The following is a 16,061-nucleotide window of genomic DNA, read 5'->3' on the forward strand; positions in this document are numbered from 1 at the left end:
CATCAGTAACAGTCAGACTACAGTCAATAACAGTCAGACTAAAGTCAGTAACAGTCAGACTACAGTCAGTGACAGTCAGACTACAGTCAGTGACAGTCAGACTACAGTCAGTAACAGTCAGACTACAGTCATACTACAGTCAGACTACAGTCAATAACAGTCAGACTAAAGTCAGTAACAGTCAGACTACAGTCAGTGACAGTCAGACTAAAGTCAGTAACAGTCAGACTAAAGTCAATAACAGTCAGACTAAAGTCAATAACAGTCAGGCTACAGTCATACTACAGCCAGACTAGTCAATAACAGTCAGACTACAGTCAGACTACAGTCAGACTACAGTCAGTAACAGTCAGACTACAGTCATACTACAGTCAGACTACAGTCAGTAACAGTCAGACTACAGTCAGTAACAGTCAGGCTACAGTCAGTAACAGTCAGGCTACAGTCATACTAGTCAGACTAAAGTCAGTAACAGTCAGACTACAGTCAGTAACAGTCAGACTACAGTCAGTAACAGTCAGACTACAGTCAGTAACAGTCAGACTAAAGTCAGTAACAGTCAGACTACAGTCAGTAACAGTCAGAATACAGTCAGTAACAGTCAGACTAAAGTCAGTAACAGTCAGTAACAGTCAGACTACAGTCATACTACAGCCAGACTAAAGTCAGTAACAGTCAGACTAGTCAGTAACAGTCAGACTACAGTCATACTACAGTCAGACTACAGTCAGTAACAGTCAGACTACAGTCAGTAACAGTCAGACTACAGTCAGTAACAGTCAGACTAAAGTCAGAAACAGTCAGTATACAGTCAGTAACAGTCCGACTACAGTCAGTGACAGTCAGACTAGTCAGTAAGAGTCAGGCTACAGTCAGTGACCGTCAGTAATAGTGAGATTACAGTCAGTAACAGGCAGACTACCGTCAGTGACAGTAAGTAACAATGAGATTACTGTCAGTAAAAGTGAGATTACAGTCAGTAACAGTCAGTAACAGTGAGACTACAGTCAGTGACAGTCAGTAACAATGAGATTACAGTCAGTAACAATGAGATTACAGTCAGTAACAATGAGATTACAGTCAGTAACAGTCAGCAACTGTCAGTAAATGTCAGAATCAGTCAGACTAGTCAGTAACAGTCAGTAACAGTGAGACTACAGTCAGTAACTGTGAGACTAGAGTCAGTGACAGTCAGAATACAGTCAAACTAAAGTCTGTAACAGTCAGACCACAGTCAGTGACAGTCAGTAACAGTGACACTACAGTCTACAGCAGAGTTTTAGTACGTCTGAACCCCTCCCTGCTAGCGCTGTAGACCGTTAATCTTTCATCAGAGGTGGGGCTCACCTCCCAGCTCTCTCTTCTCTCTCTCTGCTCCCCTATAACTGATGATAGTGTGAATGCTCTCCTTCAGAGGTAATTATCTGGCTGCAAGGTTAACTCCACCCCCAGGGAGGAGCTGCTGTACAGTAGGTCAACAACAAATAAAAGCGGACAGAAAAAGAAGAGCTAAAACAAAGGAACTTTACTACCACTACAAATATGTCGTTTTCCCCTCTTGAATATACATAGATACAGAGGACAGACATCACCAAGGCTGTGTTAGGGTTCCTGCTGCATTGATTTTCTAAATGAACCATCATGTCCAGCAGGATCATATTCACTGGTCCTCCATATACTTTCACACAGGACCCAGAGAGACCTTGATCTACCTCTCCCCCCCCACAATCTTTCCTCTCCTCCTCGTCAGAGCTGCTATTAGAATGGATAACCCGGCGAGGCGAGACAGCGGAGTGCTTAGCCAGGCAGCCAGTGACTGAAGGGTCCATTCCATCACTAAGTTATTATCCACAGGCAAAGTGTTGCCATTCATCAGAGACTGAGAGATGAAACTCTCTGTTAGTCAAGGGAAACGCCCGTTCCACTCCCCTCACCAAGGATCAATATATGCCACTGCTCTCTCCTCCATTCCTTCCGCTACCGAAAAAGTAATTATACAGGAGCAATGTTGCAATGTTGACAATCGATAGCTCAGCCAGGTTGGGTTAAGGTCTGTAGAGGGGGGGGGTGGGGGGATTTAGGCAGCTACTGATGTCAACAGTGACACCTTGGAACAAAGGATGTCCTGTCTGTGTCTGTATGCCTGTCTGTCTGCTTCCACCTGCTCTACATCCTGTTAAGACGGCCATGTTGGAACATGTTGGAATGCCTGGGTTGCATCTGAAATGGCACCCTATTCCCTATATAGTGTAATATTTTGTACCATGGTTCACAGGGCTCTGGTCAAAGTTAGTGCATTATATAGGGAACAGGGTGCCTTTTGGGATGCAGACAGTGGTGGACAGGGGAGGTCTTTAGTGTCAATGGAGATGCAGACTACTCACTTATTTTATTTTTTTAACCTTTATTTAATTAGTCAAGTCAGTTAAGAACCAATTCTTATTTTCAATGACGGCCTATGAACAGTGGGTTAACTGCCTTGTTCAGAACAACAGATTTCTACCTTGTCAGCTCGGGGATTCGATCTTGCAATCTTTTGGTTACAAGTCCAACGCTCTAACCAACGCAACCCAGTATGTATCAAACTTGAATAAATGCATGTGTCAAAAGATAGTTCGCAGAATGCAGGTAGATCAGAGGTAGATGTGACTGAGTGAAAGGTTTTATAGTTCCATTTCATGAGAACTATAAAAACAAAGCCAACATATTATACTATTACTATAACAGAAAACAGAGTAGAAACGATATTGACATTCACAACAGTAAATAAGAGGATAAATACAAACTTGCCTTGTCTTCAAGGATGGTTATTATCATAGTTTAAGACTGGAAGTTAAAGACACTGTGTAATATTCTAGAATTAATTAATCAGCCTTGCCTTGACGTCTCCTTTCTCTTGACAATGCTGAACTTTATAATCCAGTGACAGGGGTCAGGGGGTCGCAGCAGAGGAAGGAGGGGCCAGAGAAAATCAGTCTCTCACTGGAGAAAATTCTAACATCCAATTTTCAACTTGATTTATCAGTGTGAAGCTCAAACTGAATGGGTGCCGTGATGGGAGGAGGGGGAGAGAGGGAGGAGAGGAGGAAGAGGGAAAGAGGGGTGAGGAGGGAGGGAGGGGTGAAGAAGGAGGAGGGGAGCTGTCTCAGAGCTGCATCAAAGGCTTCTCGTTGTGATTTAGCACAGCAGATCAATACAACCCTATACTGTTTCAATTTGAACACTATTGATTTTGTGATGTCGACTCAATACACTGCACATTCATCATCAGGCAAGCAGAAAGTATGATCCAACAGCCTACTAGGCTGATCAAACTGCCTTAACACAGCCCTACCACCTCCTGGGCTGATCCCACTGCCTTAACACAGCCCTACCATCTCCTGGGCTGATCCCACTGCCTTGTTTAACACAGCCCTACCACCTCCTGGGCTGATCACACTGCCTTAACACAGCCCTACCACCTCCTGGGCTGATCCCACTGCCTTAACACAGCCCTACCATCTCCTGGGCTGATCCCACTGCCTTGTTTAACACAGCCCTACCACCTCCTGGGCTGATCACACTGCCTTAACACAGCCCTACCACCTCCTGGGCTGATCCCACTGCCTTAACACAGCCCTACCATCTCCTGGGCTGATCCCACTGCCTTGTTTAACACAGCCCTACCACCTCCTGGGCTGATCACACTGCCTTAACACAGCCCTACCACCTCGTGGGCTGATCCCACTGCCTTGTTTAACACAGCCCTACCACCTCCTGGGCTGATCACACTGCCTTAACACAGCCTTACCACCTCCTGGGCTGATCCCACTGCCTTAACACAGCCCTACCACCTCCTGGGCTGATCACACTGCCTTAACACAGCCCTACCACCTCCTGGGATGATCACACTGCCTTAACACAGCCCTAACACCTCCTGGTCTGATCACACTGCCTTAACACAGCCCTACCACCTCCTGGGTTGATCACACTGCCTTGTTTAACACAGCCCTACCACCTCCAGGGCTGATCACACTGCCTTGTTTAACACAGCCCTACCACCTCCTGGGCTGATCACACTGCCTTGTTTAACACAGCCCTACCACCTCCTGGGCTCATCTGGTTAATTCTTATAATAGGTTATATGATCGCAGAGAGATTTTGGATGTATCCCAAATGGCATCCTATTCTCTATGTGGTGCACTAATTTAGACCAGGGAATAGGGTACCATTTGGGATGCACCCATTGGCTTTCTGTCCATGTGCAGTGTCTCCTCGTCACAAAGAGTTACGATCATAATGGTGTCTACTAATTCAAAATACTATAGTTGTGTAAAAACTTTCAATAAAATGTGCACTATAGTCATTAGCTGTAGTTTAACCTGGGTGAGTATATTGCATATAGAATTCTGTTGATAAAACGCTCAACACAGATCAATATCCTCTGGCTAGTCTCCCGTCAGGAGTTAGGGTTAAAGTAAAAACAATCTCTGTGCAGGCAAGCATTCACACCTACTCACGCACGCACACACACACTTTCAACCAGCGTCACAAATTACACACAGCCCTTTCAGAATGCTGGAGGGTTTTCTATTTTACAAGAGCAGCAAAAGTTAATGTTGCATTGAATAAGACTGAGCTGCTACACTGCCCTGAGCTCATGAACATATTGCATCATTTTTCTTCTCCAGCAGGTCACCATTAAATGGGTATTTGTTGGAAGTTTTGCAGTATCATTTACAATGCTCCCCCGCTCAGCAACCTTTTGTTCCAGTACTAATGCTATCCCCGGAGAGAAATTCTATAAATATTTGAATACGTAAATCTACAGTAGCAGCCCGCAATTCAATCTTCTATGTTTTGCCAAGGTTACTTTACTTATACGCCTGTTTGGTCTGTTTTATGAATTTCTCTATCAGAACTGCATGGCATATAATCAAACATACTGTGTGTGTGCAAATATATACACAATGCTCCAACATCTGGTAAGAGGGTGAAGTAAGGCATTTAGCATGAACTACTGTAGGTAAGGATATCTATATTATTATAATAACATTCCAGCTGTAATTCAATCTGTACTATAGTTTGCATCCAAACGGCACCTTTTTCCCTATTCGGGTTGTACAATATGTAAGGTACAGCTGCATGGGGAAATAGGGCTCTGGTCAAAAGTAGTGCACTATACAGTATAGGGAAAAGAGAGACATTTGGGAGTCAGAACTTACCCATAGATGAATGGTCCAATGATGATAAATGTGCATCTTTCTGAGGTAATTGCATCTGTTTCCAGGACTGTGTTTGTCAGGTGGGATGATGCATGTATAAATCACTAAATCTATATGCCACACAACCCATTGAGATTACCAGCAGTCATTAAAACACTCCTCAAATCATTCAATTCAATCAACTGAAATCTCCTTACAAACTAAATGAAGGTTTATTGTATTTTTTCAACAAACATCTGACAACACAGCAGAATTCCTAAAGCCCTCAAAACATGATCCAGATGTGTTTTCTATCGATGTGAGTAAACAACATCCCCTTAATGAACATAGCTAACCATCTGTATGTCCGTGAACATATTTAACCATCTGTAATGCATTTTCAAAATCCAATAAGGAAAGCCAAGCTACTGTTTCAGTGAGGGTAGTCAATTACTGGAAGTGTTCTTTCTGTAAGGAAGGCAAGGTTTGACAGGACCTTTGCTGCACTTGCCACTCGCCAGGTCGTCATTGTGAATACAGAATTTGTTCCTAACATACTTGCCTGCTATAAAAGCTGGTTTTATAAGGAGCTTCCTAACAGATCATGGCCAATGTCATCAACATTCCAAAGAACATGCATGTCATGTGTCGTCGTGATAGTAACAGGGGAAACATAGAGCGAACAGTAGTCTGGGTCTAAGAACAAAACCTTGTCGTACGCCTAATTCAACTTTAGAGGATTTCCCACGTAGTTGGACAAATGGACACTGCTCAGATTGGTGGTTTAAGCATCCATAGCATCACTATTCAGCACTGGCCCCCTTCAACCATTGAGTGTGTGTGTGTGTGTGTGTGTGTGTGTGTGTGTGTGTGTGTGTGTGTGTGTGTGTGTGTGTGTGTGTGTGTGTGTGTGTGTGTGTGTGTGTGTGTGTGTGTGGTGGGAAGCAGAGCTAAGGCTCCAAGGATCTGTAGTTTTCAAGGCCCAGGGGAGAGGTGTGGAGGGAATGACTCTGACCACCAACCACCACCAGGTGTTCTGCTGTGTGACTGAGGGTTGCTGAGAGACTCTACAACACTCTACACTCTACACACACAGACACACAGACACACAGACACACACACACACACACGCACGCACGCACACAACTCCCCCCCCAACCCCAGTCTGTTTGACCGGTGGTCGGTCCCGAGGGGGGTTCAGTCTCTTTGTCTGTTATTGAGTTAGTTGACCTGGTCCCTGATCAACATCAAATCAAATTGTATTTGTCACATGCGCCAAATACAATAATTTTAACTCTCACCATGAAATGGCTTACTTACAAGCCCTTAACCAACAATGCAGTTTTAAGAAAAATAAGAGTTAAGAAAAAATATTTACTAAATAAACTAAGGTAAAAATAAAAGACCAAGAATAAAATTACAATAACGAGGCTATATAAAGGGGGTACCGGTACAGAGTCAATGTGCGGGTGTACAGGTTAGTCGAGATAATTTAGGTAATATGTACATGTAGGTGGGGGTAAAATGACTATGTATCGATAATAGATCGTAAACAGCGAGTTGCAGCAGCATAAGCTGTTCAGCAGTCTTATGGCTTGGGGTTAGAAGCTGTTCAGCAGTCTTATGGCTTGGGGTTAGAAGCTGTTCAGCAGGCTTATGGCTTGGGGTTAGAAGCTGTTCAGCAGTCTTATGGCTGGGGGTTAGAAGCTGTTCAGAAGCCTTTTGGACCTAGACGTGGCACTGCGGTACCACTTACCATGCGGTAGCAGAGAGAACAGTCTATGAGTAGGGTGGCTGGAGTCTTTGGCAATTTTTGGTCCTTCCTCTGACACTGCCTGGTATAGAGATCCTGGATAGCAGGAAGCTTGGCCCAAGTGATGTACTGGGCCATACGCACTACCCTCTGAAGTGCTCTCGATGGTGCAGCTGTATAACTTTTTGAGGATCTGAGGACCCATGCCAAATCTTTCAGACTCCTAAGGGGGAAAAGGCATTGTCGTGCCCTCTTCACGACTTTCTTGGTGTGTTTGGATCATGATAGTTTGTTGGTGATGTGAACACCAAGGAACTTGAGGCTCTCAACCTGTTCCACTACAGCCCGTCGATGAGAATGGGGGCGTGCTCGGCCCTCCTTTTCCTGTAGTCCACGATCATCTCCATGTAAATGTGATCCTGGTGGATGCTGGGTAAATGACATTAGCTGGTGGTCCTTCCTTCCCAGTACTACACTAATTGTACATTACAGCTAATACTGGGAGTTCTGCTATCCAGCCTAGCCTTAGCTTGGCCTTTGGGCCAGCCCAGCTCCAGGTAGCCCCAGCCCTAAACCTTTCACCAGACCCAGTCCCCGTCAGTACTTCTGTGCCAAGCTGCCAGGCTGCTCCAGGCTCTGTGTTTGTTGGTGAGGCCTATCCTTCAGCCCCAGCCATATACCCGTGCTCAAGGCCTATCCTTCAGCCCCAACCCTATACCCTAGCCCAAAGCCTATCCTTCAGCCCCAGCCTTATACCCCAGCCCAAAGCTTATCCTTCAGCCCCAGCTCTATACCGTAGCCCTGGGTCTTACCTCTGTGCCAGGCTGCCCCAGGCTCCATGCTTATTGGTGAGGATGTTGAGTATCTTCTGTTTAAGCTGGTTGGCAGTCACATGGTCTCTGTGCTTGGCAGCGCTGATCAGGTGATCACACATCTTCTCCTCCTCCCTCCGATCAGCAGTGTACTGGGCACAGTTAGACTGATGGAGGGAACACAAGGAGCCATTTTATTATAAACATAGCCATGCTAATGCCATGCTAACATAATGCTAACCATGCTAAGCATTAAGATTATGCTAACACCCTGCTAACAAAATGCCAACACCATGCTAGGTGTTAACATTATGCTAAAACCGGACAGTATCCATCACTAGGATTTGATATTACTTGCACTTTGATTGTATGTACTTTTAAAGTAAGGTGTCCTTGAGTCTCTTGAAAGGTATCTGTCAAATATAACTGTCTGTCTGGTGTTAGCATGGTGCTAGCATGGCTATATTATGTTTGTATTAATATGTCCTTGTGTTTCCTCCATTGCAATCCTGCGAAATTAGATACTGCATTCAAACATGTAAATGTGTGTGTGTCCTGCTAGGAAGCTACGCAAAGTGTGTGGTGAGGGAAAAGAAATGAAAACCATTCAATAGATCCACAGAGGATATTATAGAGTGTGTGTGTTTGTGTGCACGTGTGAGTAGATATTATAGCATGTGCTGTTAAGGTTAACAGAGCCAATCTCTGCTCCACTACATCAGCAGGGGACATGTTAGTGAAGAGGGATTTAAACACTGTTGCTGTCTGCTAATGTCCTTTGTTTCACATGGAGAAAAAGAGAGGAATTTTTCCGTTAGAAAGCTTTAATCCCATCTGTTTACATAGGAGTCACAATCTGTCCCTATATAAAACTAAACTGTGTCTGTGGATGAAGGGCAGGTTGGATAACAAAGGGAAGTAGCCTGTACTGTAGCCTACATGTATAAATTATCATTTGTGTGATGCGTTGATGTGTTATGTTGAAGTGGAGTCAGTGCCTTCGTACCAAACGGCACTCTATTCCCTTTATAGTACACCCGTTTTAACCAGGACCCATATGGCTATGGTAAAAAGTAGTGCACTATATATGGAATAGGGTGGGACTCACCCAGTGATCTCCTACAGACAATGTAGAAGCATCTAAAAAGGTCATCTAGATTCTAGAGGAGCCGATCAGGATCTGACTTCATCTTCTCCCTGCTAAAATAAGATTGTCTTGCTCCATCGCCACAGGGCTGCTCCTTCCTGCTCATATACTCAATCTAATTTGCTAACAGAAGCTGGAAGTGAATTGAATTTCCGGCCCTATATTTGAATTGTGTCGGATATTATGCCTCAACATATTCTTCAAATGGCAGATAACTCAATCTCTGCTTGTCATCTCACGTTACTATGTGACGCTGTGACAAATATCAAACCTTATTTATCACTTAACAGGATATGAGGCTGCTGCCCTGACACCAACCTAATGTAAAAATGTCTATCTGTCTGGGGATGGAGGGTAGAGTGAGGGAGGGGTTTTGAGGGGTAATAAAGTAGAGACATGGCTGGATGAAAAGTGTAGACTGTCTAGAGTTGTCAGACAGAAGGGATGAGGCCAGAGGAGGGATGAGGGCCAGGTAATCTCTGGGTGTTTCTCAAATGGCACCCTATGGGCCCTGGTCAGAAGTAGTGTACTGTACAGGGAATAGGGTGTCATTTGAGATGCAGCCTCCCTCGCTACTGGTGACATTGCATATCTATCCGTCTCCTCCAGTTGATCTTGCAGGTCAAGGAGCCTCTAGCAGAGGACTACAGGATATCTAACAGCTGCTTGGGGAAGGCTGCTGCCCCAAGATAAGAAACCCATCACTCCTCACATGTACAAGCTACTAACAGAGGTAGAAGAAGGGTCTGTGTGTGTGTGTGTGTGTGTGTGTGTGTGTGTGTGTGTGTGTGTGTGTGTGTGTGTGTGTGTGCATGCGTTTGTGTACTTGGGTAAGACACTTCCAATATGACTAGCAACATTGTGTCATCCCACTCCCTACCTTTTCTTGATGGTAATTAAAGAAAGTGAGAAAGAGATATATATATATATATATAATACAGTGGGGCAAAAAAGTATTTAGTCAGCCACCAATTGTGCAAGTTCTCCCACTTAAAAATACGAGAGGCCTGTAATTTTCATCATAGGTACACTTCAACTATGACAGACAAAATGAGAAAAAAAAATCCAGAAAATCACATTGTAGGATTTTTTATGAATTTATTTACAAATTATGGTGGAAAATAAGTATTTGGTCACCTACAAACAAGCACGATTTCTGGCTCTCACAGACCTGTAACTTCTTCTTTAAGAGGCTCCTCTGTCCTCCATTCGTTACCTGTATTAATGGCACCTGTTTGAACTTGTTATCAGTATAAAAGACACCTGTCCACAACCTCAAACAGTCACACTCCAAACTCCACTATGGCCAAGACCAAAGAGCTGTCAAAGGACACCAGAAACAAAATTGTAGACCTGCACCAGGCTGGGAAGACTGAATCTGCAATAGGTAAGCAGCTTGGTTTGAAGAAATGAACTGTGGGAGCAATTATTAGGAAATGGAAGACATACAAAACCACTGATAATCTCCCTCGATCTGGGGCTCCACGCAAGATCTCACCCCGTGGGGTGAAAATGATCACAAGAACGGTGAGCAAAAATCCCAGAACCACACGGGGGGGGGGGACCTAGTGGATGACCTGCAGAGAGCTGGGACCAAAGTAACAAAGCCTACCATCAGTAACACACTACGGCGCCAGGGACTCAAATCCTGCAGTGCCAGACGTGTCCCCCTGCTTAAGCCAGTACATGTCCAGGCCCGTCTAAAGTTTGCTAGAGAGCATTTGGATGATCCAGAAGAAGATTGGGAGAATGTCATATGGTCAGATGAAACCGAAATATAACGTTTTGGTAAAAACTCAACTCGTCGTGTTTGGAGGACAAAGAATGCTGAGTTGCATCCAAAGAACACCATACCTACTGTGAAGCATGGGGGTGGAAACATCATGCTTTGGGGCTGTTTTTCTGCAAAGGGACCAGGACGACTGATCCGTGTAAAGGAAAGAATGAATGGGGCTATGTATCGTGAGATTTTGAGTGAAAACCTCCTTCCATCAGCAAGGGCATTGAAGATGAAACGTGGCTGGGTCTTTCAGCATGACAATGATCCCAAACACACTGCCCGGGCAACGAAGGAGTGGCTTCGTAAGAAGTATTTCAAGGTCCTGGAGTGGCCTAGCCAGTCTCCAGATCTCAACCCCATAGAAAATCTTTGGAGGGAGTTGAAAGTCCGTGTTGCCCAGCAACAGCCCCAAAACATCACTGCTCTAGAGGAGATCTGCATGGAGGAATGGGCCAAAATACCAGCAACAGTGTGTGAAAACCTTGTGAAGACTTACAGAAAATGTTTGACCTCTGTCATTGCCAACAAAGGGTACATAACAAGGTATTGAGATAAATTTTTGTTATTGACCAAATACTTATTTTCCACCATAATTTGTAAATAAAATCATAAAAAATCCTACAATGTGATTTTCTGGATTTTTTTTCTCATTTTGTCTGTCATAGTTGAAGTGTACCTATGATGAAAATTACAGGCCTCTCTCATCTTTTTAAGTGGGAGAACTTGCACAATTGGTGGCTGACTAAATACTTTTTTGCCCCACTGTATATATATATAGAGAGAGAGAGAGAGAAAGAGAGAGAGAAATATATATATACAGTGCCTTGCGAAAGTATTCGGCCCCCTTGAACTTTGCGACCTTTTGCCACATTTCAGGCTTCAAACAAAGATATAAAACTGTATTTTTTTGTGAAGAATCAACAACAAGTGGGACACAATCATGAAGTGGAACAACATTTATTGGATATTTCAAACTTTTTTAACAAATCAAAAACTGAAAAATTGGGCGTGCAAAATTATTCAGCCCCTTTACTTTCAGTGCAGCAAACTCTCTCCAGAAGTTCAGTGAGGATCTCTGAATGATCCAATGTTGACCTAAATGACTAATGATGATAAATACAATCCACCTGTGTGTAATCAAGTCTCCGTATAAATGCACCTGCACATGAAGAACAAGTAACACACCAGGCAGGTCCGAGATACTGTTGTGAAGAAGTTTAAAGCCGGATTTGGATACAAAAAGATTTCCCAAGCTTTAAACATCCCAAGGAGCACTGTGCAAGCGATAATATTGAAATGGAAGGAGTATCAGACCACTGCAAATCTACCAAGACCTGGCCGTCCCTCTAAACTTTCAGCTCATACAAGGAGAAGACTGATCAGAGATGCAGCCAAGAGGCCCATGATCACTCTGGATGAACTGCAGAGATCTACAGCTGAGGTGGGAGACTCTGTCCATAGGACAACAATCAGTCGTATATTGCACAAATCTGGCCTTTATGGAAGAGTGGCAAGAAGAAAGCCATTTCTTAAAGATATCCATAAAAAGTGTTGTTTAAAGTTTGCCACAAGCCACCTGGGAGACACACCAAACATGTGGAAAAGGTGCTCTGGTCAGATGAAACCAAAATTGAACTTTTTGGCAACAATGCAAAACGTTATGTTTGGCGTGAAAGCAACACAGCTCATCCCTCTGAACACACCATCCCCACTGTCAAACATGGTGGTGGCAGCATCATGGTTTGGGCCTGCTTTTCTTCAGCAGGGGCAGGGAAGATGGTTAAAATGAATGGGAAGATGGATGGAGCCAAATACAGGACCATTCTGGAAGAAAACCTGATGGAGTCTGCAAAAGACCTGAGACTGGGACGGAGATTTGTCTTCCAACAAGACAATGATCCAAAACATAAAGCAAAATCTACAATGGAATGGTTCAAAAATAAACATATCCAGGTGTTAGAATGGCCAAGTCAAAGTCCAGACCTGAATCCAATCGAGAATCTGTGGAAAGAACTGAAAACTGCTGTTCACAAATGCTCTCCATCCAACCTCACTGAGCTCGAGCTGTTTTGCAAGGAGGAATGGGAAAAAATTTCAGTCTCTCGATTTGCAAAACTGATAGAGACATACCCCAAGCGACTTACAACTGTAATCGCAGCAAAAGGTGGCGCTACAAAGTATTAACTTAAGGGGGCTGAATAATTTTGCACGCCCAATTTTTCAATTTTTTATTTGTTAAAAAAGTTTGAAATATCCAATAAATGTCGTTCCACTTCATGATTGTGTCCCACTTGTTGTTGATTCTTCACAAAAAAATACAGTTTTATATCTTTATGTTTGAAGCCTGAAATGTGGCAAAAGGTCGCAAAGTTCAAGGGGGCCGAATACTTTCGCAAGGCACTGTATATATATATATATATATATATATATATATGTATAGAGAGAGAAAGAGAGTGGGAAAGAGAGAGAGAGCAGCTCTACCTGCTGTCTAAAAGAGGCATGACATTCCTCTAAACAGAGCATCTCCCTGAGTTCAGAAAACTGCTCCTCTCTCCTTTCCTTCTCAGGCTTCCTTCCATTTAATAAAGAAATCATTAGACACAGAAAGTGGCATTACTAAAGACTGGTTGCGCCCCAAACAGAACCCTATTCCCTATATGGTGCACTACGTTTGCCCAGAGACTATTGGGTCCTGATAAAAAAGTAGCGCACTATAAAGAAAATAGGGTGCCATTTGGCATGCAGCTACTGTCTAATTACTGCAGACGACCTCTAATTCCTACAGAAATCAATAATGAGAGTGTTGGTGTTCTGATGCTTTGTAGTGAGAACAGGCAGTGTGTTTGATATGTGGGGTAAGTACCGTCTCTGGGGTAGACTCATTACACTGTTGGACGGGCTTAAAGCTAATAAAGACCAGATATGAATGAAGCTGGCGTATCATTTAGTCTGCTTACTAATATTGCTAGCAGGCTGGTTATTATAATCCCTTAGAGTGGCCTAATGATAGGGCCATAATCCTCCTGGAGAGACACAGGGGGACTACAGGAGTACTGAGCTGCTGCTAATCCAGCACTATTCTCTCACAGACCCGGGATGGCTCCTAAATGCCACTCTATTTCTATGGGCCCTGGTCAAAATTAGTGCACTATGTAGGGAACAGGGTGTCATTTGGGATGCAGCACTGAAGTCAGTCACTCCAGAGCAAGGACTGGCGAGGCTGCTGTAGTCAGTTGACTAGGTTAGATAAGGTACTGTACCTCAAACTCAGCGTGTTTGTGGACATCTTCTGCTCTCTGTCTGTTGAGGATGAACTCTGCCTCGTTGGCAACACGCACGATGTGGTCCTTCATAGCATGACACAGCAATCTGGAACAGATACAGAACTCTAGACAGTCAGTCAGTCAACACAAAGTATGCGGTCCTTAATAGCATGACACAGAATCATGGAACAGACAGACAGAAAGACAGAATACTAGACAGTCAGTCAGTCAACACAATGATGTGGTCCTTCCTAGCATGACACAACAACCTGGAACACACAGAAATAGACACACAAACCCCTCCCTTCTGACCCTCCAACCTCATCTCCATCTCTCCCTGTCGTCTCTGGCCCTGATTGCCTCCTCTCCTCCCATGACTGACTCCTCAGCCTCCCTGGTGTACACTCCACCTGCTTCTACCCTCGCTTCAATCTTTTTAATAATCGAAAACAGCCAGGCTACTATGTGGAGATGTTATGCCATTTTACACCAAATTAGGTCTGCTTTGTTTCAATTACAAGGCTTCTGATACCCTCTTTCTGCATCACAAATGGCAACCTATTTCCATTATAGAGCCCTGGTTAAATGTAGTGTACTAGTGTACTATGCTATTTGGGAAGCATCCTTTGTCTCAGGGAGAGGCCTCAGAGATGCATTCATCATACTAGTGTTAACAAGCTTCAAACTACAACTACACTCTGAGTTCTGAACAATTCTTTATCTCCTCTTATTTAGACGTTAGTGTTCTAAACTAGGATTGTAGTTATTTGGTTAGCTGGTTAGTTTAGCTAGTTGGTTAGCTGATAGGTTAGAGAGCTCTACAGGACAGGTTGGTTAGCTGGTTGATTATAGTTCAGAGGACTGCAGCTGGTTGGTTAGCTGGTTGATTATAGTTCAGAGGACTGCAGCTGGCTGGTATGCTGGTTGATTATAGTTCAGAGGACTGCAGCTGGCTGGTATGCTGGTTGATTATAGTTCAGAGGACTGCAGCTGGTTGGTTAGCTGGTTGATTATAGTTCAGAGGACTGCAGCTGGTTGGTTAGCTGGTTGATTATAGTTCAGAGGACTGCAGCTGGTTGGTTAGCTGGTTGATTATAGTTCAGAGGACTGCAGCTGGTTGGTTAACTGGTTGATTATAGTTCAGAGGACTGCAGCTGGTTGGTTAGCTGGTTGATTATAGTTCAGAGGACTGCAGCTGGTTGGTTAGCTGGTTGATTATAGTTCAGAGGACTGCAGCTGGTTGGTTAGCTGGTTGATTATAGTTCAGAGGACTGCAGCTGGTTGGTTAGCTGGTTGATTATAGTTCAGAGGACTGCAGCTGGCTGGTTAGCTGGTTGATTATAGTTCAGAGGACTGCAGCTGGCTGGTATGCTGGTTGATTATAGTTCAGAGGACTGCAGCTGACTGGTATGCTGGTTGATTATAGTTCAGAGGACTGCAGCTGGTTGGTTAGCTGGTTGATTATAGTTCAGAGGACTGCAGCTGGTTGGTTAGCTGGTTGATTATAGTTCAGAGGACTGCAGCTGGTTGGTTAGCTGGTTGATTATAGTTCAGAGGACTGCAGCTGGTTGGTTAGCTGGTTGATTATAGTTCAGAGGACTGCAGCTGGTTGGTTAGCTGGTTGATTATAGTTCAGAGGACTGCAGCTGGTTGGTTAGCTGGTTGATTATAGTTCAGAGGACTGCAGCTGGTTGGTTAGCTGGTTGATTATAGTTCAGAGGACTGCAGCTGGTTGGTTAGCTGGTTGATTATAGTTCAGAGGACTGCAGCTGGCTGGTTAGCTGGTTGATTATAGTTCAGAGGACTGCAGCTGGCTGGTATGCTGGTTGATTATAGTTCAGAGGACTGCAGCTGGCTGGTTAGCTGGTTGATTATAGTTCAGAGGACTGCAGCTGGCTGGTATGCTGGTTGATTATAGTTCAGAGGACTGCAGCTGGTTGGTTAGCTGGTTGATTATAGTTCAGAGGACTGCAGCTGGTTGGTTAGCTGGTTGATTATAGTTCAGAGGACTGCAGCTGGCTGGTATGCTGGTTGATTATAGTTCAGAGGACTGCAGCTGGTTGGTATGCTGGTTGATTATAGTTCAGAGGACTGCAGCTGGTTGGTATGCTAGTTGATTATAG

General features: G+C 44.1%; 1 protein-coding gene across 8 annotated transcripts in view; it reads right to left on the reverse strand.

Moving 5' to 3' along the window:
• The window catches only part of LOC110507646 (neurobeachin-like), a 307,618-nt gene that overhangs the window by 163,359 nt on the left and 128,198 nt on the right, over nucleotides 1-16,061 (reverse strand). For all 8 annotated transcript variants that reach the window (XM_036965232.1, XM_036965228.1, XM_036965226.1 and 5 more), the window contains 2 exons: nucleotides 13,936-14,044; nucleotides 7,749-7,915 (listed from right to left, as the gene is read on the reverse strand). In XM_036965232.1, coding sequence (XP_036821127.1) covers nucleotides 7,749-7,915; nucleotides 13,936-14,044 — 276 coding nt within the window. The remainder of the gene's footprint in view (nucleotides 1-7,748; nucleotides 7,916-13,935; nucleotides 14,045-16,061) is intronic.

The sequence above is a fragment of the Oncorhynchus mykiss genome, chromosome 27 (genome assembly GCF_013265735.2).
Source record: "Oncorhynchus mykiss isolate Arlee chromosome 27, USDA_OmykA_1.1, whole genome shotgun sequence".
NCBI lineage: Eukaryota > Metazoa > Chordata > Actinopteri > Salmoniformes > Salmonidae > Oncorhynchus > Oncorhynchus mykiss.